This window comes from Equus asinus, chromosome 25, assembly GCF_041296235.1.
Source record: "Equus asinus isolate D_3611 breed Donkey chromosome 25, EquAss-T2T_v2, whole genome shotgun sequence".
Classification (NCBI taxonomy): Eukaryota; Metazoa; Chordata; class Mammalia; order Perissodactyla; family Equidae; genus Equus; species Equus asinus.
The window spans coordinates 17,766,509-17,784,224 of record NC_091814.1 but is presented as its reverse complement, the minus strand read 5'-3'; the positions used below and the strand labels follow the sequence as shown (position 1 = coordinate 17,784,224).

General features: G+C 51.4%; 1 protein-coding gene across 1 annotated transcript; it reads left to right on the top strand.

The window, feature by feature from the left end:
- Positions 1–726: 726 nt before the first annotated feature.
- Positions 727–15,785, top strand: UBQLN4 (ubiquilin 4). The gene is made up of 11 exons (XM_044758027.2): positions 727–898; positions 2,422–2,573; positions 2,965–3,182; positions 3,763–4,025; positions 5,624–5,782; positions 9,714–9,939; positions 11,051–11,190; positions 11,697–11,780; positions 11,948–12,063; positions 12,263–12,449; positions 13,936–15,785. The coding sequence occupies exons 1-11, from the start codon at positions 791–793 to the stop codon at positions 14,086–14,088; spliced, it is 1,806 nt and encodes a 601-aa protein (XP_044613962.1). The 5' UTR covers positions 727–790; the 3' UTR covers positions 14,089–15,785.
- The last annotated feature ends 1,931 nt before the right edge of the window (positions 15,786–17,716 follow it).

Below are 17,716 nucleotides of genomic sequence, written 5' to 3'. Positions count from 1 at the left end.
AAGAAAATCCTTGTATTTGTCAGGCCTACGTTTGGTTACTTTTCAAAGCAATTTTCTATGTTATGCGCAATTCTGTGAGATGAGGAGAAAAATACTGTTGAGGAAACCAACGCTCAGAAAGGCCAAGCGGGCAAAACCCAGGTTTCTGGAACCGTGCTTAATGGACCTTATTCAGGCCACGACCCTTGGGGGAATAGAGTCAGTCCTACAGGTGAGATCTTAGGTGGACGTCCAGAAGTGGTAAAATCCAAGCTCCAAGTCGGGAGAGGCCCCAGACTTGGAAAGGATTTGGGCTTCCCGAGAAAGACCAGTTATCACAGGGAACGGTGATAAAGCGGCGACACAGAAAGTCCTTTGTCCCGGAGCGGGAGTTACCCGCGGAGGGGGCGGGGGCAGCTTTGGACAGAAGGGGACCTCAGCGCGGCTCGGGCTGGCTAGGATGTGCGGTGGTGTCTCGCGGGGAGCTCGACCCCCGCCCCCACAGTGAAGGACACGCCTCGCCCCGCCCAGAGCCCCTCCAGGGGCCACCGCCCAGCGAGGCCCTGTCCGGGCTGCCGGACCCCGGGCTCAGCCCTGCGCGGCCCCCGCTGCAGTGCCCCCCCCAGTCCGCCCGGGGCGCTGTGGCTGCGGCTGGTCCGGAGGGGGCGACGAAGCCTTGGGGAGGGGAGAGGTGGGGAGGGGAGGGGAGAGGGGAGGGTTGGAGGCGCCGGAGCCGAGCCGGGCCGGCCGGGCGGGCGGGGAGGAGGAGGAGCCGGGGCGGGCTGGCGGGCGGCCGGGTGGCGGCGGCGGCATGGCGGAGCCGAGCGGGGCCGAGACGAGGCCCCCCATTCGGGTCACCGTCAAGACCCCCAAAGACAAGGAGGAAATTGTGATCTGCGATCGAGCCTCGGTCAAGGAGGTAGTACGGGTGGCGGGGGTGGGGGGGGGGAGCGCGGAGGAGGGGTCTGCGAAGAGAGTGGGGGTGGCTCCGAGATGGTGGGGTGTCCGGGAGAGCCAGGGAGAGGAGGGCGGGGGCCCAGCAGGCACTCGGAGGAGCGGGAGGGAAGGAGAGGAGGGTTGGGGGCGTCCTGCGAGGGTAATCTGGGGGAGCGTGGCGCGTGTTGGGGAAGGCAGGCCGGGGTTTGCCTTGTGGCCTGGGCTGGGGGCGTGGTGGAGAGTGGGGAGGAGACACCTTGCACGGGAAAGGGGGAAGGACCCTGGGTTTCAGGGGAGTGTGCGTCCCGGTTACTGGTGGGGTCCGAGGCAGAGTTGGGGCCGGGCAAGGTGCTGAGCCTGGAGAGCGGGCGAGGGGCGCAGGCGGAGAGCTCCGAGCACCCACTGTGTGGCTCTGAGAACGCCCGTGCGTTCCCTGACGCCCGGGCGGTGGGGGGAGGATTCCCTCTGCCTAGATCCTTCCTGCTGTTTCCCATCGAGGTGGTTACATTTGGTTCTCAGCCCCTCTGGGATTTACACAGTGTGCAGTAGATGCTCAATAAAAATATGTTGAATGAGTGAATGAGGGGATATTGCCTGTGTTCACCACCCGCCTGTGGCTGCTCCAGAATTTCACATAGGCGGGGCTTGAGATAGGCCCTCTGGTTGGAAGGGAGGGATCTGGAAGCTGCCTTTGCTTAGCAAGTGCACTGTTTTTACTTAGACTGTATGTTTTGTTTTGTTTTGGGAGGGGCTGATAGATTTGAGGAGTCTAACTCTCCCCAAGCCAGTCTTTAGTGCCATCGCTGACGCCCCCCCCAACCCCATAAAATGACTACAGTCCAGAATTTAAATCCTTTTTCCTGCAAAGTTGAATTCTCAATCATCCCTAACTGAGAGGCAGTGTGTTTGATTCAGAGCCTCTGCTTTGGCGTCAAGAACTGAGTTCCAGTGTGCCCAGGGCAAGTTACCTAACTGCACTGATCCTCAGTTTTCTCATCTTTAAAATGGAGATAATAATTAATATGTCTCTCATGGTACTTAGACTTAACTCGTGAACAGTTAGTGATCTGTTTATTGTAGTTGTTACAAGAACGCTGGGAATAAAGGGAGGAGAGAGATTTGGAGCCTGAGAAGAGAATGTTGAAGGGAGACAAGGCCTGGGTCCAAGGCTGTTGAAGGAGCTGGGATGCAGAGAGCTGTCCAGGCAGTACCCTCACAGGGAACCCGGTGGAGGGACTGAAGAGGGAGTGGCAGAGAACAGCAAGGGCTTTTTAGGGTGAGACACCCTGGGGTAGAGCTGAGAGGAGAGCCTCTCACTGGTCCATCTCCTTGGCTGACAAAGGAGCTGCTTATTGCAGCTGGAGGGATGGTGTTGAGACTGCAGAAACGACTTCCCAGGACTAGAGTTGGGAGCAAGGGAATGCAGAGGCTTTTGGAGAAGAGGCCGAGTGTCTGGTGGGCGGAGCCCAGGCAGCCTCCGCAGTGACCTCTGACTCTTGATCACAGTTCAAAGAGGAAATCTCCAGGAGGTTTAAGGCTCAGCAGGATCAGCTGGTCCTGATCTTCGCAGGCAAGATCCTCAAGGATGGGGACACACTGAACCAGCATGGGATCAAGGATGGGCTCACTGTTCATCTGGTCATCAAAACCCCTCAGAAGTAAGTGCAGGAGAGGAGCACGTCCAACTTCTGACTGGGCCTTTTTTCCCCAACTGATACTTTCTCACCTATCACTCAGCTGTACTTTAAGGGCCTATGTCAAGGCCTAGGAAGGTGGCTCTTGGATGGGTTGCCAGGCAGCCCTGTGGTCTCCCCTGCAGGGGAAGGGAACCTGACTTACCTCTCCTAGAATGCCCTGAAGACAGATGGTACTAGCTCCTCCCTCCCTCTGTCTGGTTTACTAACTATTCCCCAGCACCACCCCACCCCCCTTCAGGGTTGCGTAGGAGGTGGCCTGGGTTAGGGCAGTAGCTGCCCAGCAGACTCAAGGTCCTTGTCTTCCCCCTTCTTGTGATCACTTCAACTAGGACTTTTCTTTCTCTGTCCTCAGGGCTCAAGATCCAGCTGCTGCCACTGCTTCTTCCCCCTCCACTCCAGACCCTGCCTCAGCACCCTCCACCACACCTGCTTCACCCGCCACCCCTGCCCAGCCCTCCACCTCTGGCAGTGCCACTTCAGATGCTGGCAGTGGAAGCCGGAGGAGCAGTGGGGGAGGTCCCTCCCCAGGGGCTGGGGAGGCACCTCCCAGTGCTACTGCATCCATACTCTGTAAGCCCTTAGGGAGGAGGGCACAGTCCTGTTTTGGGCTAGGGAGTGGGGGAGAGCCAAGAGGAGGCAGAAACAGGTCCCTCTTCCTGGTCTGATGGGAATAGGGGACCCCTGGACATAGGGTTCCAGACACTGGTACTTGAACCAAGCAGGGGAAGAAACCAGTCTCTGAGGGCTTCTCAGAGGAAAGGAGCATGGCTAAATGTTGACAGTGAGGGGAGAAATGGGGCTGGGAATGTGGGGAACCCTGGGTGAGGATATTGGAGTTTGGGGAAAAAGTGGGTCCAACAGTAGCTAGTTGGGAAATATTTATTTATTCATTCAACAGGCCATCACTAGTTGTCCTCTCTGTGCTCAGTATTATGCCCAGCTCTCAGCCTCTGCCATCAAAGAGGTCTCAGTCTAGTAGGCTCACATCTCTTTGCCAGCAGTGGATCAGGTCTGGGGCTGTGGGAATGATATTGGGAAAGGTACATGTGAGAAGCAGAGGGGGCCTATCATGGAAATTGGAATTCAGTGCCTCTGGCCAGGTGAGGGAAGGGCTCTTGCAGCAGACTATGACCCTGCCCCCTCCCCACAGCTGGCTTTGGAGGCATCTTGGGCCTGGGCAGCCTGGGCCTGGGCTCTGCCAACTTCATGGAGCTGCAACAGCAGATGCAGAGGCAACTGATGTCCAATCCCGAGATGCTGTCACAGATCATGGAGAACCCCCTGGTCCAGGACATGATGTCTAACCCTGACCTGATGCGTCACATGATCATGGCCAACCCTCAGATGCAGCAGCTGATGGAGCGGAACCCTGAGATCAGCCACATGCTCAACAACCCCGAGCTCATGAGGCAGGTGAGTCTGAGAGAAGGTCGGAGGGGTGGGGAGGTGGAGGACACCTGGCCCCCTGCCTTGCCCTGCCTGGCCTTTTCCCACCTTGTCCTCCCGTGAGTTGTTCATTCATTCATTCAGCAGCCATGTTTTGTACACTGGGGGTACAGTGATGAAAAGAATACTTTCCAGGAACAACTTGTATCAAAGGGAAGTGGGACAAGTAAGCAGGCAATTATAATGCAGTGGGGTTGATGCTATCATAGAAATAGTCACAGGGTCCCCTAGGAACACAGAAAAGGGCCCCTGACTCTACCCTGGGGCTCACAGGAGGCCTCCTAGAGGAAGTGTCACCCAAGCTGAGACCCAAAGAAGGAAGAATGAACCGGAGGAAATAAGAAGAGTATTCAAGGCCGAGGGACAGCAAGTGCAAAGGCTTAGGAGTAAAAGACAGTAGGGTCTTCAAGGAGTATTGTGGCTGGGCAGGGCTGGGTGGGTGAGGGAGACCCAGGGGAGGCAGTTTTGTGTTGGTTTTTGGGAGCTCCATCCCATGGCCCAATCCACCGGGGCAAAAGGATAGACAATCTAGTCTAGTGCTAGATTTACTAGAAGATAAGTTCCATAAGAGCAAGGATTTGCAAGTGTTTTGTTTACTGTCTAGAACAGTGCCTGTTGCATAGTAGTCACTCAATACTTATGGAGTGGATGAATTATAAGATAAGAGATCAGAGTCTTGTCTTAGACATAAAGGTATCTTAAAAGAGGCAAGTGTGGAGCAAATTTGGGAAGAAGGACAGGAGGCATTCCAAGTTGGATGAGGACAAGAAGTAGCTATGCCCATTTTTTCTATCATGCACTGCTGTCTGTCCCCTGGGGTTGACACAGGCTACCCTTTATTGAGGGTGAGCCACTGGCTCCAAAGAGAAAACCCCCATCCTCAGTGTTCGTCAGGATTCAGTCAGGCCAAAGACCTGGGGCTGTGGATTAGAGGCTGTTGGTAGCATTGTCCCAGCTTGAATCCTTTCCCTTCCCAACTTGTGGTCATTTACCAGGAACCGCAGTATGGTCTTGATCAGACAGACCAACCTGGCTTTGAAACCTGGCTTTGCTACTACCTGGCTGTGTGTTGCCCAGGCTGTGAGTCTGAGCCTATTTTGTCATCTGCAGAATAGTGACGGAAATACCTACCAGGGATGGTTATTGTGGGGATTAAATGACTTGATCTCTGTAAATTGCTTAGCCCAGTGCTTGTATGTAGTATGTTGATGTTAATTTTCTCTTCTGCCTCGCCTTTTTTCTGTTCTTTCTTGCTCAGTTTCCTTGTGCTCCCTGACACTTCTGAGGACCCCCTGAACCTGAGAGAGGAAGCTTTTGCCCTCACCCTAACTGGGATCGTTGTTCCCCACTAGAAAAAGCCAACCAGAATATACACAGGGAGGCAAGGTTGGAGCCAAGATGGCAGACAGTGGAGGAAGGAAGTCCAGTTGACCCTACTCCCTGCCGCTGTGGGGCAGTTCCTGGGCCCTGGCCCTGATGCAGACCCCTTCCTCAGGGCCCACCTTTTTCCAAGCTTGGTACTCCCCTGGTTCCAGGGCCGATTCTGTCTCTCCCTTCTCCACCAGACGATGGAGCTTGCTCGGAATCCAGCCATGATGCAGGAGATGATGCGGAACCAGGACCGGGCCCTGAGCAACCTGGAGAGCATCCCCGGAGGGTACAATGCCCTCCGCCGCATGTACACGGATATCCAGGAGCCCATGTTCAGTGCTGCCCGGGAACAGGTGGGGCCAGGGGCAGGGGCAGTGGGAGGGCTGTCTGGGCTCGGGATTCCCTACCCCCAGACCCAGGGCAAGCCTGGGGTGCTGCCCGCTCCTCTTTCCTTCCCCAGCCTCCCGAGAGAGGGCCATGGCTTGAGAGCGGTTCTTATAGTGCAGAGCCAGGGATGGTCGAACTTGGCGTGGGACTGAGGCAATAGGACAGAAGGCAGCGGAGGTCCCCAGGGAAGTGGATAAGGCATAGTGTCCAAGGGGTTTGACATTGTTCTAACAAACTTCTTGCACCAGGGGCTCAAAGGTTGTGAGGCAGGTCTCAGGTCAAACAGCTGAGCCTAGCACAGTGTATCTCAAGTGTGGTCCATGGATCACCTGCATCAGAATCACCTGGGGAGGTTGTTAATAGTGAGATTCCTGATCCCCACCTTTGAGCTGCTTACTGAATCAATCTCTGGGATCAGGCCCTGGGAATATGCACTTTTAAAAATGCTTTATGAATTCTTTCCAAATGGACAAAAAGTAGAGATAAAAATATAGCATTCTTTTGTACCCATGTTGCCCTAACATGTTACCATATAGTTTCAGTGCCTTTTTTGGTTCTTTTTTAAAATTTAATTTACATTGAATACATTATACATTCACATATTTCAAAATTCAAAAGGTACACAAATAAACAAAAGGGTATTAAAAAAATGGAAAGATATACAAAAGGGATCCTTCTATTTCTGTCTCCCACCCACCTCTTTTCTATCCCAGAAGTAACAAATATAGTTAGCATTTTGCTTTTTTCCCTAAACATATTTAATATTTGCAAACAGCACATTACAGATAGCATGGCAGCCTCCCCCATCTTATACCTCCCTCCTTCTCCAGGGCTAACTACCACTCTGACGTTGTTGTTTCGCATTTAGATTCTTTTATTACCTGTGTATGTATCCATAAATAATCAGTAGTATTGTTTTGCATATTTTTCAACATTTAGAAGTGGTATCATACTGTTCATTTAATTTTTAACTTGCTTTTAAAAAACATTTTTGATTGAAGAATAATGTAGTGACAGAAAGGTGCACATATAAGTGTACAGCTTGATGGATTTTCACAAACTGAGCACACCCCCTAACCAGCGCCCAGGTGGGACGGTGGGCTCTCACATGGCTTTTCCCTTGTGGAAAGGAAAAGGCGCCATATTCTGAGTGACGCCATATTCCGTGCTATCCCAATCGATTCCTTGTTCGTGCTGTCTCTGTCCTACACCAGCTCTCCACGAATGAGTGTGTGTCTGGCTGACTCTACTCAGTCCCACTGGTCTGTTTGTCTATCCCTGTGATGGTACCATATTGTCTTAATGAAGTCTGGGCATCTGGTAGAGTGAATCCCCCGCCTTATTCTTCAACATCATCATCAAGTAGTTGAGAAAGGCTTCTAACAAGCACTCCAGCTAACTCTGATGCACATGAAGGTGTGAGAACCACTGGTTTAGATAAAAGAACATAGCATGTGGCGTCAAAAAACCTGGGTTCAAAAACCTGTTCCACCATTTTGTAGTGGTGATTTTTTTTTTAAAGATTTTATTTTTTCCTTTTTCTCCCCAAAGCCCCCTGGTACATAGTTGTATATTTTTAGTTGTGGGTCCTTCTAGTTGTGGCATATGGGATGCCGCCTCAACATGGCCCAACGAGCAGTGCCATGTCCACACCCAGGATGGGAACCAGTGAAACCCTGGGCTGCTGAAGTGGAGTGCGTGAACTTAACCACTTGGCGACGGGGCTGGCCCCTATAGTGGTGATTTTAAGCGTGTTGCTTAACCTCTCTAACTCTTAGCTTCCTCATTTTCAAAATGGAGACAATATATTATAGCAATGCTTCTTAATCATTTTGGTCTCAAGATCCCTTTATACCCTTAAAAATTACTGAGGGCCCTAAAGAGCTTTTGTTTTTATGGGTTAGATCTATCGATATTCACTGTATCTGAAGTTAAAACAAATTTTTAAAAATATTTACTTATTGGGGCTGGCCCCGTGGCCGAGCGGTTAAGTTCGCACGCTCCGCTGCAGGCGGCCCAGTGTTTCGTTGGTTCGAATCCTGGGCGCGGACATGACACTGCTCATCAAGCCATGCTGAGGCAGCGTCCCACATGCCACAACTAGAAGGACCCACAACAAAGAATATACAACTATGTACCGGGGGGCTTTGGGGAGAAAAAGGAAAAAATAAAATCTTTAAAAAAAAAAAATATTTGCTTATTAACTCATTTAAAAATAACAATAAATCCAATACACATGAACATAAATAGCATTGTTTTGAAAAATAACTTTATTTTCCAGAACAAAACTTTAGAGGAAAGAATGGCCTTGTTTGATATTTTTGCAGGTCTCTTTAATGTCTGGCTTACTACCAGACAGCAGGATTCTCAGATCCGCTTCTGCCTTAAGTTTGTTGCGGTGTCACACGTTGTGTAGCCTTTGGAAAACTCCACTGAATACTCATGAGAGAATGAGAGAGAAAAGGCAAATAACATCTTAGAATTATAAAAGTAGTTTAAAACCTTGCAGGAGTCCTAGGACCACACTTTGAGAACTAGTGTGTTAAATGGATATTGTAAACATGAGAATGAATATGTCAGACACACAGTAGGTGCTCAATCACTGGCAGCTGGTACCCCTATAGGGAGCTGAGGAAAAGTGATTCGGTCCTTAGGGTGCACCGGGAAGAGCAAAGCGAGGTCCAGAATTAGGTGGGGTTGGGTGCAAGGCAAGTTATGAGAACAGGGAATCTGAAACAGGGTCAAAGACTGAAATTGTGGTGCATGAGTCCTGGCCTGCAAGCCCCGTGATCTGAACAGGCATCTCGTAGGGCAAAGGAACCACAGCTCAGAGCAGGAGAGTCCTTGGTCAGCCCAGGTCCCCATGACCCACTTTGAATAAACAGGAAAAGTGACTGGATGTGAAACCCCATGGTGGGGATGGGCTGAGGCTGCTCACGTACCTCCTGCTTAGGTCAGGACCACTTAGGAACTCAGGGGAAGGAGGCTGAGCAAAGGAAATAGAGTCTGAGACTCCCTCAGCAAGCACCCCCTGGACAGAGCTCTTTCCCGGGTGCTGGCAGATCCAGATGGAAGAGGTTCAGGTGCCACCTTGGGCATTACACCAGATCATGGGGCACAGACATTGAGATGATCCTGGGTGACACAGTGGGAAGCCTGGTGCTGAGGGGGACTGCTTAGCTGCAGCAGCCAGTCTGAGGAGATAAGCTAGGGGGAGGGAGGGGCAGGAGGAGAAGAGCTGGGGAGGGCATGCTCAGCCAGAGATGTGCTCCACTAAGGGGCTCCATTGGTGCACCTAGATGGATGGGATGCCACTCAAGGGACCTGGGGAGGGAGGTAGAGGGTTCTGGGGAGTTAGTATTGGGCCAAGGTGGCTAGAAAAGGGGAAGCTAGAGGCAGACAAGGATTGAAGTAGAGAACCAGGTCCCATCAAGCCGGCCGTTACTTATTGAGCACCCACTAGTGTCAGCGATGGGAGGGGATACAAAGGCGAACCAGACATTGTCTCTGCCCTTTAAGAACTGAGGAAAATAAATCCCTCACTACACACTGGGAAAGGTATGTGTAAAGTACTGTGGGGCACAGAGGAAAACTAGAGACTGAATATTTAGAGGCACCAGGGGAGATGGAAAGCTTCCAGTTATCTGAGCAGTTCAGTTGTCCAGTCATTAACCTCAGCCAGTTCCCACCCTGTAGGACAAGGGTGGAGCTGCCCCTTGTGGGGCCAAAAATTGAGCTGAGGATCTCCAAGGTCTTAGCTCTCTGTCCCTTCCAAGGTCTTAGCTCTCTCTCCCTTTCCTGGGGAAGGGGAGGCTGTTAGGTGAGAGGAAAGAAAGGGCCTAGCCCTTGTCCCTGATTTGTTTCAGTCCTTAACCCAAAACCTTTCCCTCCTCCCAGTTTGGCAACAATCCCTTCTCTTCCCTGGCCGGGAACTCCGACAGCTCGTCCTCCCAGCCTCTGCGGACTGAGAATCGAGAGCCCCTCCCTAACCCCTGGAGCCCCTCGCCCCCCACCTCCCAGGCCCCCGGGTCCGGTGGGGAGGGCACCGGAGGATCGGGGACCAGCCAGGTGCACCCGACAGTCTCGAACCCCTTTGGGATCAATGCGGCTAGCCTGGGGTCAGGTATGTCCTAGGGTGGAAGGAGCTTAGTGGGGTCACCAGGGCAGTCCCTCTGCCCCAGGACTGAATGGGGTTCACACAGCTCCAGAATATTGAAGACAGAGGTGAGACTGTATTGAAGCCACAGAGGGGGCTCTGCAGCCTGGGGTAGTGGCTCCACCCCTCAGAGGGTGAGGGTGGTTCTAGCTGTGTCCTGATGTCCCTGGGAGTGACTTAAGTAATGGCTCATGAATAAATCAGGCCCCACCTCCTAAGCTCATTCAGCACTGCTGGCACTATCCAGTGTAAATGGGTCAGACTGGGGAGGGGGGTGTGGGAGAGGAATCAGGGCAGACCTGGGGACAGGCAGATGTGAGGCTAGAGGAGAGGGATGTGCAGAGCTGCCACGTACAGAAGTACAGATTACACACTGCACAACCCTGGGGGATGCTCCATTTATCTGGACTATGACTGTACATATGACCCTGGGGATGTCTTTGGTAGATGCCCTGATTTCTTTGTACCCTTGGGGACATCTTGGTTGGGAAAATCCCTTCCCCTCTATGTGCTTTAGTTCCCTTATTTATAAAATAAGGGACTTGAACCTGATCCATGGTTTTAAAATTGTACTTCTGAGTCCTGGGGGGTCTGGACCATCTCCGGGATGAGGGAGCACCAAACAGGGGAGGTTCCAGGCTTCCTGCCCCAGCTCCACCCAGACCATTGACATACTTGGTGTCTGAGTGAGATTTGGTTTGAGGAGAAGGTCTCTGGCGCTAAGACAAGTTTGAAAACCATTGATCTAGGTGATCTTTAGTTAAGTCCTTTCCAACTCTGACGTTATCCGAGCTTGTGGTTGGAACAGTCCAGAGGGGCAGGAGTCAGACCCAGTTTCCAACTGCCTTGTCCTTAGCAGAGTTGATGGGAAAGGGGCCAGGCCAAGGCAGAGTAAAATGACCTTGGAGTCAGGAGAGACGTGGACCCAGGTCCAGGTGCTTAGGTGCCCATTTTACTGTTGTTTTTCTGAGTTTTGTAACCTTTTGGGGTCTGAAGTAAGGTAGATTGAAGTGAGGCAGTTGGTTTCCATCTGGACCCCTTTTCTCCTGTTTTGTTTGTTTTTTTCTCCTTGTCCTAGGGATGTTCAACAGCCCGGAAATGCAGGCCCTCCTCCAGCAGATCTCTGAGAACCCGCAGCTGATGCAGAATGTGATCTCAGCCCCCTACATGCGCAGCATGATGCAGACGCTTGCGCAGAACCCCGACTTTGCTGCTCAGGTATGGAACTGGCACACCGGGAAATGTTGGGGGCAGTTGCTTGTGGTCAGAACACTCTGGAGCCAGACTGCCTGGGTTTGTTTCCCATCTCTGCCACTTCCCCACTGTGTAAGCTCAGCAAGTTCTTTAACCTCCCAGTTCCTCATCTGTGAGACGGTAATAACAGTAGTTGCTGCCTCATAGAGTGGTGAGGATTAAATGAATGAGTACATACGAAGTGCAGGAACGTGGCATGGCAGGTAGTAAGCCCTGTGCACTTGGAAATGTTAGCTGTCATCATCATCAGACCCAGCACTGAGCAGCCTGGCTCCTGAAACTCATCATTGCCCGAAGTATAGTTCCATTTCCTCTCACTGTCCCACTTAGGCCTTCAGGATACTTTGAGATCCTTGGAAAAGCTGGCCAGATTTCCTACAGTGGTAGGGGTGCCGAGGGAGACTGAGGCTGTGGGGGAATTCTCAGGGTGGGTAGGCCCAGGCCTCCCCCTACTCCCTTCACCCTGGCAGATGATGGTGAACGTGCCACTCTTCGCGGGGAACCCCCAGCTGCAGGAGCAGCTCCGCCTGCAGCTCCCAGTCTTCCTGCAGCAGGTGAGTGAGCAGTCTGGAGGGGCAGAGGTGGAGGGCAATGGATGGACCCTGCACCCAATACATGGAACTTAAGGGAGGGGACAGAGCTCGGCCCTGGACTCAGGGTTTAGGCTGCCCTCTTGTCTCCTGCCATCTCCGGGTACCTTTCTCTGCTCGTTTCCCACCAGATGCAGAACCCGGAGTCGCTCTCCATCCTTACCAATCCCCGCGCCATGCAGGCTTTGCTGCAGATCCAGCAGGGACTGCAGACCTTGCAGACCGAGGCCCCTGGGCTGGTACCCAGGTGAGGGTTGGGGGCAGGTGGGCAGCAAAGTTCTGGCTACTCCTCCCCTTTGACCCCTCCCTCTGCCACTCTCTGAGCAGCCATTGTGTCTCTGAGGGTCTGTTTTCCTGTTTCTTCCAACCACTTTTCTTTCTGGATCTCATGTTCCCATCCCTTTCTCAGAGGCCATCTCCCACCTCTTGGTCTCTCCTGCCTGCAGCCTTGGCTCCTTTGGTATGTCCCGGACCCCAGCACCCTCGGCAGGCAGCAACACTGGGTCTGCACCTGAGGCCCCCACCTCCTCGCCAGCCCCGCCAGCCACATCTTCTCCAACAGGGGCTTCCAGTGCTCAGCAGCAGCTCATGCAACAGATGATCCAGCTTTTGGCTGGAAGTGGAAACTCACAGGTACGTGGGGCAGCGGGGCTGGCAGTGGGCCCACCACTTCCATCCTGGTGGTGTCAAGCCCTGTGGAATGGAGAAAGCAGAGCAGGCTTTGGTGTCAGCCAGACCTGGCTTTAGATCCTAGTCTGCCACTCTCTAGCCTTGGGCAAGTTACCAGTCTTCCCAAAGTTCAGTTTCCATAGCTGTAAAAAGCGGATGAGAATAGAAGTAGCACTTACCATGTGCTGGAGTTGTTCTATGTGCCTTCTGTGTGTGAGTTCATTTACTTTATTCCTCACAACAGTCTTGTGAGGAAGCTATTACTATTATTTCTGTGTTACAAAAGGGGAAAACTAAGGCCCAGAGAGGTTAAGTGTCTTGCTCAGAGTCACATAGCTAGGAAGTAGTGGAGGCAAGATTCAAACCGTGGCATGCTAGCTCCAGAATTTACACTTTAACCACTATGTTATACCACTTCTGCTTATATCAAAGGATTGTTTTGATGATTAAAGCAGCCTCTGTCTCTGCGACTGGAGAGGAGGGTTCTGGGAGGTGAGGTGACTGGAGCCCTGGGCCACAAGTCAAGGCCAGAGGCTTTGGGGAGGAGCAGGGATGACCTCGGGTGAGCCCCTCACCCTCTCGCTGGCCTCCATGACTCATCAGGGAAAAGCCTTTCGACAGAAAAGGAAGTGCCCAGCTTTGTGCATGGCCCTGAGAGAGCTGGACCACGTGATCGCCAAGGCCCAGTCCAGCTTCCACTCTGTGGCCTGAGGAGTAGGACACCAAGCCCTGGCGAGGGCTTTTGTACCGCATGTCGGGGGCCTCCGTGACTCACTTGCTCTGTGGCCCTTGGCAGGTCCTTTCCTTCTCTGGATCGCGCTGTCCCCCATCAGCGGCCAGGTGGCCTGAGATTGCTGGCCTCCTTCCAGCTTTTGAGTCCTCTGTTCCTGATCTGGGCTAGTGCTTCTTAAACATCCCTTGGGAAAACATTCCCTGGAGATGTTTATAGGAGTGTCAAAAATTACAGGCCTTCTCATTTGTAAATAACTGTCTTTGTTGATTGGTTAAACAAAATTGAACAGGTACTTTCTTCCCTGGAGCCCTTCTCTGACCTTTTACTATGGCTACATGTGTGATGACTGCTGGGAGGGGGTTTGGAAGTAGTGTTCAACATGCGTCTTATCAACCACAGAGCATTTGGCTTTTGGAGTGCCTGTTAACATCTCTGGAGTATTGATAGAAAGTAGTTAGGAATATAGGCAGATCTAGGCCTGTTACTTTGAAATTTTAAGAAAGACACCCCCACCTTATTATTACACAGTCGTTTAGTGACTTGGGACGCAGGCTCCTCAGCTCCTGTTTGCAGCTCACCCCTCCCTGCCCCACTGGCTGACTTTGAGGATGCTTGAGAAGACCTACTGGTCTTCTTCTCTCCATTATAAACCCCCAGATCCAGATAGGCCTCCCAAGGTTGGTCCTGTGCCCACTTCACAAGACCTGTCCCCTCCAGGTGCAGACGCCAGAAGTGCGATTTCAGCAGCAGCTGGAGCAGCTCAACTCCATGGGCTTCATCAATCGTGAGGCCAACCTGCAGGCCCTGATTGCCACGGGAGGGGACATCAACGCAGCTATCGAGAGACTCCTGGGCTCTCAGCTCTCCTAATCCCCGGGCCCATGCCTCCTGCCTCTCCCTTCCCTGGATGCCAGCATTTGGTTCCTCTTTCAGCCCCCACCCGCTGCGGCTTGTCATCCCTTCCGTCTTCTCCCTTGTCCTGTCCAGACCGCAGGGTGACTTTAGAGGCATGGGCCCCAACCCCGCAGCTCTGTCTGAGAATTTTGGCTTTACTTCTCATCTCTTACAGAATCTTCTCTCCTGGTCCTGCTTGAACAGAGCTATTGACACCATTTTCACAGTTTTGTTGATTGGCCCCACCTCCATGCCCCAAACCACCTTTTGCAATCTTCATACTTGTCGGTGGCAGTGCAGAGTTGAAGGAGGAGCCGGCTCTCTGGTTTACTGGAACACGATCTTCCATCTGTCCCACTAGGGTTTTGCTTGTCTTATGTTTGCTTTGGGTAACTCTCTCCCCTCATCCCCTCCCGCCTCCACTTAACCAACGCTAGGATCTCATTCTCTGAAGGAGGAGGGGGGGGCAGGCTGTGATTTTCCTCCTCACCCCCTATTCTGGTCACTTCGTTCAGCACTTTTTCATGGGGTCTGTTGGGACTTCCAGGAGGAGGAAGATGCCTGTTCTCCTTGTCTGAAGGGGAATATGAGACACAGTCCTCTGGACAGGGAATTAACAAGCCTTGGACCAGCCCGATGGAGACTGGTGCAGCAGAGAAGGGACTGCGGTTCTCTGGAGGAAGGGAATGGGGAAAACAGCCTGAGTAAACAGCTTGAAAGTTGGAATTGACTGTTAGTGTGAAGGCACTAAGAGCTCTTTTAGGCAGGGGAGTCCAGGCTCAGGCCTAACAGAGGACACTTAGAGATGCTAATGGAACTTGAGTTGAAGAAAGGGGCTCGATGAAGCTAAGTGATATGGCTCCAAGGGGTCATACTGGCTCCGTTTCCTCAAACACATGCTTATATACACACTCACACATTTCCATGAGCCCAGGACCTGCCTGTGTCCCCAAGTACCAGTGATTTGAGCCCCCCCCTCAAAAGACGTGAAGGGGATTGGGGTCTTTCTCAGCAGTGGGTATGTGTGTGGGTGGGTGGGTGCATGCACGCACACACGCGTGCACCTGCATGTGAGCTGAGTAGGAGAGTGGATTCTTTCTTGATCTCTAGTTCAGAGCTCTCTCCCACCAGAGAGAAGTAAGCAAAGGGGCCAGTCTAGGGCAGGAATACACACAGCCCAGAGAGCTAGGTCCTAAGTAACCCAAGGATGCTTGGTTACCCAAGGGTAGTGTGGGAACCCCTTCTGAAGCTGCCAGGGCTGTGACCAGCACCCTTATCACCCCTCCCCTCATTGCTTTCAGGAAATAGTAGAGGGGTCTTTCCCTTCAGGGTCCCTGGCCTTTGGCATCCTAGTCCCTGCCTTTTGAATTCTTCATTAATTCCCTCCAGGCCAGAAAGTTCTATTTGAGGAGGGAAAGGAGAGGGTGGCAATGATGCCTTTGATCTGGAATTGGACATGGCTCTGTTGGAGCACAGAGAAGGCTCATGTCACCTCCTCTCTCTGCTACTTAGCCGAGCTGCTTGGAGGACCCATGGAGGCAAGAGGAACAGAATTTTCTCCAAGTGGGAAAGGGTCCCAAGCAATCCAGAGAGGATGTCTGTGACTTTCCCTCCCTACCTCCCCCAACTCCCACACTGGCCTTTGTAAATAAATGGCGTGGTCTTTGTTGTGAGGGTGTCTTGGTGTTTGTTTTCTGGGGGAGATGAGGCTGGCTGAAGACAACCTCCTGGTTTTACAGGGTTTTTATAAAATGGCGTCTAGAGGCATTTGAAGTTGGGTTCAGTTACCACAGGTATTATAAAACATTGAAGGTTAAGAGATAACTGGTCATGGGAATATTTGTAACCCATGGTTTAGGAATGGGAAGAATTGCATTCTTCCATTCCCCATCCTGAGACCATAAGATATCAGCTCCGCCCCCACACACACACTCCCCCTTAGGTCAGGGCTGGGAGAGGAATATATGAAAGGGTAAGAACACCTAGTGGCAACAGCACACCTGGTGCCTAGGTTGTGGTTTCTAATGCCATCTTCATTAAAAGGAACCTCATCTCCTTGGATTCTAGCACTGGGGCTGGAAATATACAAGATGTGCAAGGAGCATCTTGTAATGCCAGAAAGTAAGGAAGTGATAAAAAAAAAAAAACCCACAGGGATGGAGGTGTGTCAAAGGGACACAGGAGCCAACGGAAAGAGCTCCCAATGACCAAAGGCAGAACAATTTGAGCAAGAAGATAAAGTATATAGGATTATAACCCAAAGTATAAAGTAAATGTCCGTGAATCTGTACTGATACAAATAGATAGTTGAACAAGTAAATAAATGGGTGAGAAGAGACGAATCTGTGCAGAAAAATTCCAAATAATTTATGTAAATATTCTGCCCTCAAGGATATGGAATATACTCCCCACTCCTCAAGTGTGGGCCGCACATGTCCTTCTTCCCAAGAGAGTACAATGTGGAAAGGGAGCAGGGCGGGGAGTGACTTTAGAGCGCAGGAATGCTACCTCCACCAGGCTATCAAGGTCAATTATAAATCACGTTGACAGTATGTACTCTTGTGATGACGTGATGAAAGCAGCATTTTACCTCTGTTTTCTTCCTCCCTGAAACTCATAACCCCGCTCTAATCATGAGAAAAACACCAGACAAGTCCCAATAGAGGGACATTCTACAAAATACCTAACCAGTACTCCTCAAAACTGTCAAGGTCATCAAGCAAAGAGAGTCTAAAAACTGTCACAGTCAAGAGGAGCCTAAGGAGACCTGACAACTAAATGTAATGTAGCGTCCTGGATGGGATCCTGGAACAGAAGAAGTATATTAAGTAAAAACTAAAGAAATCTGAATAAGTGGGGCCAGCCTGGTGGCGCAGCCGTTAAGTTCGCATGTTCTGCTTCAGCGGCCCGGGGTTCACCAGTTCGGATCCCAGGTGCGGACATGGCACTGCTTGGAAAGCCATGCTGTGGTAGGCGTCCCACATGTAAAGCAGAGGAAGATGAGCACGGATGTTAGCTCAGGGCCAGTCTTCCTCAGCAAAAAGAAGAGGATTGGCAGCAGATGTTAGCTCAGGGCTAATCTTCCTTAAAAAGAAACAAATAAATAAAGAGTAATACCTTCTATTAAGAAATCTGAATATAGACTTTAGTTAATAATAGTGTATCAGTAGCGGTTCATTAATTGTAACTAATGTACTAATGTAAGATGTTAATGATAGGGGAAACTGGGTGTAGGGTATATAGGAACTCTCTTTACTATGTTCACAATTTTCCTATAAATCTAAAATTGTTCAAAATGAAAAGTTTAAGGGGCCGGCCCAGTGGCATAGCAGTTAAGTTCACACGTTCCACTTCAGTGGCCCAGGGTTCTCAGGTTTGGATCCCAGGTGTGGACCTACGTACCATCAAGCCACACTGTGGCAGGCATCCCACATATAAAGTAGAGGAAGATGGGCACGGATGTTAGCTCAGGGCCAGTCTCCCTCAGTGAAAAGAGGAGGATTGGCAGCAGTTAGCTCAGGGCTAATCTTCCTCCAAAAAATAAATAAAAATAAAGAGTTTAAGACAAAACGAGAAAAAATAGAATATACAGAGCATAGTATGT